General features: G+C 41.0%; 1 protein-coding gene across 1 annotated transcript in view; it reads right to left on the reverse strand.

The window, feature by feature from the left end:
* Positions 1–7,139, reverse strand: part of LOC140156053 (protein capicua homolog) — a 48,456-nt gene extending 41,317 nt beyond the window's left edge. The window contains 1 exon segment of the mRNA XM_072179165.1: positions 6,064–7,139. Coding sequence (XP_072035266.1) covers positions 6,064–7,021 — 958 coding nt within the window. The 5' untranslated portion in view covers positions 7,022–7,139.
* Between the last annotated feature and the right edge of the window lie 3,461 nt (positions 7,140–10,600).

A 10,600-nucleotide genomic window follows, 5' to 3' on the forward strand; every position in this document is an offset into this window, starting at 1 on the left:
AGCCAAAAGCTGAATGAAACTTGTCCAGAGTTGCCCATTACACATCTTTGTATCCACTTGCTGCTGCTTTTGCTATCCAGTTGGGGTATTTTCCCCCTAGATGACCTTTGACCTCGAGGGGCCCTTCAAAACCACCCGGTTAACTTGCTTTTCCGTCACCTATCCATATCCGAAATTTCGGCTCGATGCGTCGAAGCGCAGCGGAACGCATAGCCGGACAGACAGACAGATAGATAGATAGATAGATACACAGATACACAGATAGACAGATAGACAGATAGAGACCGCTTATTATTTTATTAGTATAGATAGACTAGTTCACCCGTTGCTGTGAGAGTAACTGATGGCAATGCTATTTGACCCCTGATGACTTTTTGACACGTTCTCCTCATATCGAGGATTCTTTCTACCACTTTTAAGCCCAGTTGGGCATACTGACCCCATATGACCTTTGCCCTCGAGTGACCTAGGTTTTGATTTTGTTCATGCTCCCATGATATGGAGAATTACTTTCACCAAGTTTTACCCGAAATTAGGCGAAGTTTAAAATGCAGCCCCTGGATGACCTTTGACCTCGATTATATTTTTACGTGTTCCCCTCATATCAAGGTTTGAGCCCAATCGGACAAAGTTTGAAATTTGAACCCTCCGTAATGACCTTTGACCTCGGTTGACCTCGCATTTTATTTCGCGCATATATTCCCATGGTATCAAGGATTCCACCTACCAAGTTTGAGCCCGATCAGACAAAGTTTGAAATTTGAACCCTCCGTGATGACCTTTGACCTCGGTTAACCTCTGATTTTATTTTGCGCATATATTCCCCTGGTATCAAGGATTCCACCCACCAAGTTTGAGCCCGATCAGACAAAGTTTGAAATTTGAACCCTCCGTAATGACCTTTGACCTCGGTTGACCTCGCATTTTATTTCGCGCATATATTCCCCTGGTATCAAGGATTCCACCCACCAAGTTTGAGCCCGATCAGACAAAGTTTGAAATTTGAACCCTCCGTAATGACCTTTGACCTCGGTTGACCTCGCATTTTATTTCGCGCATATATTCCCCTGGTATCAAGGATTCCACCCACCAAGTTTGAGCCCGATCAGACAAAGTTTGAAATTTGAACCCTCCGTAATGACCTTTGACCTCGGTTGACCTCGCATTTTATTTCGCGCATATATTCCCCTGGTATCAAGGATTCCTCCCACCAAGTTTGAGCCCGATCGGACAAAGTTTGAAATTTGAACCCTCCGTAATGACCTTTGACCTCGGATTTTATTTCGCGCATACATTCCCCTCGTATCCCCCCTAACCCTAATCCCCCCTAACCCTAATCCATATCCGAAATATCGGATCGATGCGTCGAAGCGCGGCGAAACGCATAGCCGGACACACAGACACACACACACACAGACTTCGCTGGTTATTTTAGTATAGTAGACTAGTGCACCTGCAGCTGTGAGAGCCCTGATGCTGTGAGAGCACTGGCCCACCTCAATTTTGGCTGCGCATATATATTCCCCTCGTATGGAGGATGCCACCCACCAAGTTTGAGCCCGATAGGACAAAGTTTGAAATCCATGACCTTTGACCTTTGACCTCGGATGACCTCCATATAATGGTTTTCATGCTCCCCTCATACAAAGGATTACACCTACCAAGTTTGAGCCCGATTGGACAAAGTTTGAAATTTGACCCCTCCGTAATGACCTTTGACCTCGGTTGACCTCAATTTTATTTCGCCCCTATATTCCCCTTGTATCAAGGGTCCCACCCACCAAATTTGGGCCCGATCGGACAAAGTTTGAAAATTTGACTTCAAGGATTCCACCCACCAAATTTCGGCCCGATCGGACAAAGTTTGAAATTTTGACCTTTGACCTTGACCTCCGGTGACCTTCCAAACCACCCGGTCAACATGCTTTTCCCGATACCTATCCATATCCGAAATATCGGATCAATGCGTCAAAGCGCGGCGAAACGCATAGCCGGACACACAGACACACACACACACAGACTTCGCTGGTTATTTTAGTATAGTAGACTAGTGCACCTGCAGCTGTGAGAGCCCTGATGCTGTGAGAGCACTGGCCCACCTCAATTTTGTTTTGCATATATATTCCCCTCGTATGGAGGATGCCACCCACCAAGTTTGAGCCCGATAGGACAAAGTTTGAAATCCATGACCTTTGACCTTTGACCTCGGATGACCTCCATATAATGGTTTTCATGCTCCCCTCATACAAAGGATTACACCTACCAAGTTTGAGCCCGATCGGACAAAGTTTGAAATTTGACCCCTCCGTAATGACCTTTGACCTCGGTTGACCTCAATTTTATTTCGCCCCTATATTCCCCTCGTATCAAGGGTCCCACCCACCAAATTTGGGCCCGATCGGACAAAGTTTGAAAATTTGACCTTTGACCTTGACCTCCGATGACCTTCAAAACCACACGGTCAACATGCTTTTCCCGGCACCTACCCATGTCCCACCTTTGACCTCGGTTGACCTCGCATTTTATTTCGCGCATATATTCCCCTGGTATCAAGGATTCCTCCCACCAAGTTTGAGCCCGATCGGACAAAGTTTGAAATTTGAACCCTCCGTAATGACCTTTGACCTCGGATTTTATTTCGCGCATACATTCCCCTCGTATCCCCCCTAACCCTAATCCCCCCTAACCCTAATCCATATCCGAAATATCGGATCGATGCGTCGAAGCGCGGCGAAACGCATAGCCGGACACACAGACACACACACACACAGACTTCGCTGGTTATTTTAGTATAGTAGACTAGTGCACCTGCAGCTGTGAGAGCCCTGATGCTGTGAGAGCACTGGCCCACCTCAATTTTGTTTGCGCATATATATTCCCCTCGTATGGAGGATGCCACCCACCAAGTTTGAGCCCGATAGGACAAAGTTTGAAATCCATGACCTTTGACCTTTGACCTCGGATGACCTCCATATAATGGTTTTCATGCTCCCCTCATACAAAGGATTACACCTACCAAGTTTGAGCCCGATTGGACAAAGTTTGAAATTTGACCCCTCCGTAATGACCTTTGACCTCGGTTGACCTCAATTTTATTTCGCTTAATATATTCCCCTTGTATCAAGGATGACACCCACCAAATTTGGGCCCGATCGGACAAAGTTTGAAAATTTGACTTCAAGGATTCCACCCACCAAATTTCGGCCCGATCGGACAAAGTTTGAAATTTTGACCTTTGACCTTGACCTCCGGTGACCTTCCAGACCACCCGGTCAACATGCTTTTCCCGATACCTATCCATATCCGAAATATCGGATCGATGCGTCGAAGCGCGGCGAAACGCATAGCCGGACACACAGACACACACACACACAGACTTCGCTGGTTATTTTAGTATAGTAGACTAGTGCACCTGCAGCTGTGAGAGCCCTGATGCTGTGAGAGCACTGGCCCACCTCAATTTTGTTTGCGCATATATATTCCCCTCGTATGGAGGATGCCACCCACCAAGTTTGAGCCCGATAGGACAAAGTTTGAAATCCATGACCTTTGACCTTTGACCTCGGATGACCTCCATATAATGGTTTTCATGCTCCCCTCATACAAAGGATTACACCTACCAAGTTTGAGCCCGATCGGACAAAGTTTGAAATTTGACCCCTCCGTAATGACCTTTGACCTCGGTTGACCTCAATTTTATTTCGCCCCTATATTCCCCTCGTATCAAGGGTCCCACCCACCAAATTTGGGCCCGATCGGACAAAGTTTGAAAATTTGACCTTTGACCTTGACCTCCGATGACCTTCAAAACCACACGGTCAACATGCTTTTCCCGGCACCTACCCATGTCCCAAATATCGGATCGATGCGTCGCAGCACGGCGGAACGCATAGCCGGACAGACAGAGAACGCTTATTATTTTATTAGTATAGATAGATAATTTATTGAATACCATATTAATGAATAATGAATTTATGATATTTTTTTTTTTTCAATGGATATTTAAGCCTGAATCTTGCATGTATGTAAAGCCCTAGCCAAAACACTTGCACAAGTACTATTGCTACCGAAAGGGAAAAGTGGGACTTTTTTGGCCCTTTTCTCAACATGTTGCTATGGCGCTGGACCCATGTTCAATGCTAAACAACACAGAAAGTATGTACATGTAGGATTGGAGAGATGAGGCCCACCAGAACCCATAGAAGAAGCCAAAATGGATATTGTATAATTGTAGTGGCTTTCAAATTCCCTCATAGGCTGTGATTCCCTCCACTGGCGGCAAGCACTATGTTCCCCCTTTTTCACACAGCCATTGAAAGACTTGATCAATCTAAAATTGCCTAAGTAAATATGTAGGCCTAGGCTATTGGGCTATTGATAGATCTCTTTCTATCCAACTGTCTAGATGATTTTACATTTAACATTGTTGCCCATGCCCACCTGTGTCTGTCAATATCTTTTCTCAAATGTTATTCCCACTTTTTATTTTTACCAAGAACAAAGTTCAACAAGGTTACAATTTTACACTAGATAAACAATTTGCATGACTTGTCTAGCTATAGCTGTGTATGTTAAGTCTACTATGAATGAATAGAACTCACTCAACTGCTTTGTGTTCACCTGATCTTGTTTCTCTGGCAACAAAAGGTTGTGAGTCTTGCGCAATATCTCTCCGCAACTTGTCCTTGTCCTAAACTTTGACAGCTGACAGGGCCGGTATAAAGGAAACTTGATTTTTTGACTAGAGCGTTTACAGGAAAAGTAAATATATATGTAAAACGGAACAACCTCTGTAGCAACTCATATTATATACTAGTATTTGGAAGTGTGCTGGGTCCATGTTTTCAAAATAAAAATAAAAATAATTGATGGGGCACATAGCCACATACACGTAGATTTCAAACCCAATGCATGGCCCTTAAAAGTTAAAAAACAAAATTCATAATTGCAAAACCTCTCCAATTGACAAATTTGTGATGTTGAAATATAATATAGACAATTATGGTGCATACAAGTAGGAATACTACAACATTATGTATTCAAAAACCCATTTTGCCAATGAACAGATGAGGTATGCTCTATAAATAGATTCATATTTTTGTACAATACAACCATGTATTGCTTCATCACAAACCAAGCTATGTGTGTGTAGAATCCCTGGTTAATATGAAACAAGTACCACATTGCTGCAACAATATCAACATTGATTGCACATTGTATATGGATAATTCAATCAAGGATGTTAACTGTTCGTTCAAATTTTATTTTCAAAGAAGGAAATGGAACATACACCTTCCAACCACATATTTCAGGTTGAAGGTACATACTCCAACCTGTAGTTCACCATCTGGGGTCCCAAGCTCAAACCTGGGGTCCAATGGGGGAATTATATGGATCTATTTATAGAGCATAACTAATCAGTTCAATGGAAAAATGGGCGTTGAATATCTGGCATTATAGTATTCCTGCCTGTTGCTAAGGTATTAACTGTACAGACAGTGAACATGTAAAAGCTTGTAAATCATGCAACAACAACTTTGCAACTGAACTCTACAAATCCACAATAATTTACCAGTCCTTGTTTTTGTCAATGTCACACAATTCTTATGTAATGAGTCTTACAATATAATCTGGCTTCTTGAAATCGAGTATTTGAATTGTTAAGGGGTACTACACCCCTGGCCAATTTTGTGCCTATTTTTTGCATTTTTCTCAAAAAATTATAGCGCATAGGTGACAAATAAGATATGTATATTATAGGGGCAAAGACTACAACTACTGCACTGAAATTTCAGCAACTCAAGGCAAGTAGTTATTGATTTATTGATCAAATATTGGTTTTCCCTCATTTTTGACTGTAACTCCACAACTGTTGTCTGTACTGAAATAAAATTTCCAGTGCAGTAGTTGTAGTCATATCTGACTTGCCACCAATGCACTATAATTTTTGAGAAAATGCAAAAATAGGCACAAAATTGGGCAGGGTGTAGTACCCCTTATACATTTAATCCTATAAATAATGTTAGTATATGGAATAGAATTTAATATTGAATAACCCCTCACCTGTTCTAGCCACACTTGAGCATCTTGAATCACTGTCCCAGTCCACATCACTTCCTTGAGACATATTCTTAACCATGGACAGATGCCGTGAGCAGTAGCCACGTCGTTGCGACTCTTTATTGCATCCCTCCTTGGAGCACAGACGCCTCCACTGCTTTCCATTGAACTTTTTACGCACACCGTTCGGATTGCACACAACGTCCCCTTTCTTGTATTTTGCCGAAGAGATGACGGGTGACACCGAATGGGAGCTTATGGACGACGCAGTGCTGGCACTGCTTATGTGGCGCTTGCGATCTCTCTGGTCTAGTTTCTTTAAGGCGTTACTGTCAAATGGGGAGTAGATAGAAGAGGTTGGGGTGGAGGCAGGTCGCATTTGAGGAGGGGTATCAAAGTGGATATCTTCCCTCTGTAACTCATCGTCTGATCCATCATCTCTTGCATTCTGTCTCGCCATCAACCTCGATACCTCTCTGCTAGTTTTAGCTTCAACTGCTGGACTATAAGTTAATTGCCTTACGGTCGCTAAATGTGAATGTGGGGACATGTTCAATTCTTGCGACCATGGGTACTGCAAAAGTCGCAACTTCCATAGAGGCGCCGTTATGAATTCTGTTTCTTTATTAGCTCCTTCGCTCACATTTGGACCGAGTTCAACTTGATAATGCTGATGAGGTGCCACTTTAGCTTCTCTGACCACTCCTTCAAAGTACATGTTTCTATCTGGCCCCTTTGGTACACAGACAATAGAGCCAACCATAACCTTGTCTAGTGACGGCACAATGTCGCTAATAATCCGAATGTCTCCAGTTGATAAAACGTCAAAAAATACCACCTCTTTGGAACCAGCAAAGAGGACACCAACCTCATTCTTTCGGAACTGACTAATCGTTCCTGGTTGAAAAACGTTACCATTCCTAGCTAATACTCTATGACCTTTGAAATCTTTGAAATCCATGGCGACTTTTTTGGACGGCGTGGCTGTGTCAGGGTATGAAACTTTGCGCTTTTCTCCTATTTGAGGGGACGAATTATTATTATTAACAGTTCTTGGTGAATGAGTTCTTGGCGATGATGAGGAATATCTGATAAAAGCCTTGGCAAGATTATTGGTCGAGAACTTGAAGCATTAATATTGGCTGCTGTTGTTGTTGTTGCTAAAGTCTGAACAGAATTGTGAATTATGCCGGTTTCTTGCCATCTAATTTTATTCTCGTGTGATGATTCAGGGCTGACCTGAACAGATGGGTTAGGATGTACATTGCCTATTGGCAATTGGTTCCTTGTCGATGCTTGTACCCCATCTGCAAGGTTGTTCTGCTTCAGTTCACCAGTTCTATCATGTCGTGTACAAGAAGTTGCTTCTTGATTCGGGTTAGAATTATTTGTAAGTTGCCCAACATTAGCATTAGTTGGAACATTGTTACTGACTGCAATTTTGTTGTTAAGAACAGCTTGCTCTTGACTTTTGGCCTTTTCAGAATTTTCAAGTTTTCGTAAGTGCTCGCTGACTGTTCTTGGTTTACTTTCTTCTTGCTTTGCAGAGTCCTTTAACTTTGCTGTTCTTGATGATGTTCTCCTGGTGGTGCTTGGTGCCGACTCTGTAGATTCCCCTGTTTCTGGTTGCGTCTTAAGGGATCCACGTTTAGATCGTGTATTGCTAGTGGTGGTGGTTTCTTGAGCTGATTCTGGTGTAGAAGCCAATTTCTTCCCCCGTTTACCCCTTTCACTCTTTCGATTCATGGTGGCAGGTCATTGCACTTTCTGATCGGTCACTGCACTTTTCCTGAAGCAACAAATATAAAGAATGATACAAATTATTGTTGGCATTTTAGGAACATATATGTTGCAAGTAGGCTGTAGGTACACCACTTGTCAAATTGGTGCTATGCTATGCTATGTTGAAGGTTCGTAATGTTGAAAGTAGGATGCGCTATGTCAAATATGAAATAAAGTTTGCCATGTCAATATGAAAAAGTAAGGTTAGCTAGGGTTTGCCATAGGACTAGGGTTAGGGAAGACTCAATATAGTGAACCGTATGTCATATTCGACATTGTCAACCTTAATTTTGACATAACAAACCTTCAACATAGTGAACTTTTGACTCTGAAACCAATCAATTTGCTTCCCAGTTTTCATTTGAAAAACATTTACCCAGTTTTGACGCAGAAGCATGCTCAGGGCTTCCTTATTATTTTAGAGAGTTGACCGAAAGATGGGTAATTTTCAGTCTACTGACCATATAGAAAGCATTGTCATTTTAAAGTACATTTTCTGCCTTTATTGGACTTTTATGTAAGCATGACAGGTTATGTGTGACCTTTGAAACAACCAGTTTGCTAGTGATTCAACTACCCTGTAGCTGTAGTATAAAATTAAAAGACAAAATTTATTTTTATCTTGCCATTTTCAGTCCATCTTATTGCATGGTTACAGGTGCATTCTGGGTATTCAATGTATATTGCATGCATACTGACCAGGTCAATGCCATGTTATAACACATATGGTATGCATGCATCCATGGATCAAACATTCAATAATATTTCTTGATATTGAATTTTTGATGTGACAATTGAATTTGTTAAATATCACCTGTACGCTGTCACTGCCAATTAGTGGCTTTGATAATAATGTTTATTAGTGTTTACAATACAAAAGATTGAACAAAATACAATGTATGTACATGCCCTGGATAACAAGGACACTCCAACAGGAATAAAAACGCATGATGATAAGGATTTCAAAATGAACATGCTATTGTTTTTATATTAAAATCATGGAAACATAGTCTGCACTTTATGTTTTTCTTTTTCACTAGTAAAGCCAAGGGTCTAAATATCATGGCAGTTTGCATGTTGTCAACGATGCTCCACAGTAATCCAATTTTATAACTGACATAGTTAGTTTGGCAATTATGATAAAGAATTGCATGGTTAAAGAATTCACAAGCTGGCTGGCTGGCAGGCAAGGCTGACCAATGCCTACATGTACAGACTTGACTTGGAACTGTGTAGCCTTACTACAAGCCACCTTTTATGAGAAGCGATTTTGAGTTCCAAGTTATGTGTGATAGCTTGTTGTACAGCAATCTTTTCCAGGTGTGAAGTCAAATTCCAAAAGTCATCAAAACTCATATTTTAAAAAAATTATGATTCTTTTTTGAGGTTTTATTTTATGATTTTTACCGTTATCTGATGTTTTGGTGTCCTAAGGTATTTCCCTTCATTCTGGGTGTCATTTGGGCATTTCCCTTCAAAAGAGATTTCAAGGTCAGAGGCCTAAGATCTTTTTCCTGGCTCCTGGCATTAAACCTAAAAAGCCCATTATATGTACATGCAAAATGATCTAAGTAATTTGGCTATATAACTTTATAGGGGCACTTTATGATCCACTAACTCACAAATTCAATGTCCCAAATATGTACCTTTTTCGTGGATAATATCTAGGCCTAATCTATTGAACCATACTTTAAAAAGAGGATGTTAAATCACAAAATACCCCTTTAATTTGACCTTTATAACTTGAGCAAATTTGAATCTTAGAAAATAAATATCTTTGACAAAATAAATAAAATAGATTTAGACTGAAATGATATGTTTTTAACTGGAAAATGTGAGTTACAATTAGTACTGTATATCATGTATGCCTGCTGCATGGGGGTGTTAATGCTCAAGGAAATAGACAGAAGCCTGGTTACTGGCATAGGGTGGGTGTGGTCTCCAAAAATAGCCAGCAGAATGCAATTTTTTTGTCAATAGGCTTCTGCCTTTCTGCATCAGCTGGTTATAAAAGTGCTAATCAAATTTGAGCATTTATTTTAATTTATTTGTATTTTGAAATGGCTTCACTATCTAGGCACATATGATATGACTACGAAACAGGAAAAATGTACAATTTTTATTCAGCACAACAAAACTGGAATAGTTCCCATACACATGGATATCAAACTTCCTATTGACAAAATTACCTTCAAATTAACCTTTACATGGCAACAGCTACAATTATAGCAAAATTCACTGTAAAATCAGCATACATTGAGGCATGATGTAGGCGTATTTTCATACGGTGTTGCGTGATTCATATGGTAACCCTGACCCAACATTCTAACTCTATATGAGGATTCATGGGGTGATGGAATGGGAAGGGGGAGGGGATGATGCAAGGTAACTGCGATGCAAGGTAACTAAGGCGAGGTATCGCTATTGCTTGAATTCTGGGTGATGGGTGCAGTAGATTACATAATATCAATATCAGGTTAGGGTATCCACTCCAGAACAGTCTTGTTGGAGCTGGACAACGGGTTCTGTGTCCCTAGAAGACTGGATGTTAGATCACAGATATCTGTGGTTAGATTCAGCAACTAACGACAAGTAGTTATTGATTTATTGATCAAATATTGGTTTTCCCTCATTTTTGACTGTAACTCCACAACTGTTGTCTGTGTTGAAACAAAATTTCCAGTGCAGTAGTTGTAGTCCTTGCCCCTATAATATGCATATATCTTTTCACCAATACACTATATTTTTTGAAAAAAAA

This window comes from Amphiura filiformis, chromosome 6 (genome assembly GCF_039555335.1).
Source record: "Amphiura filiformis chromosome 6, Afil_fr2py, whole genome shotgun sequence".
NCBI lineage: Eukaryota > Metazoa > Echinodermata > Ophiuroidea > Amphilepidida > Amphiuridae > Amphiura > Amphiura filiformis.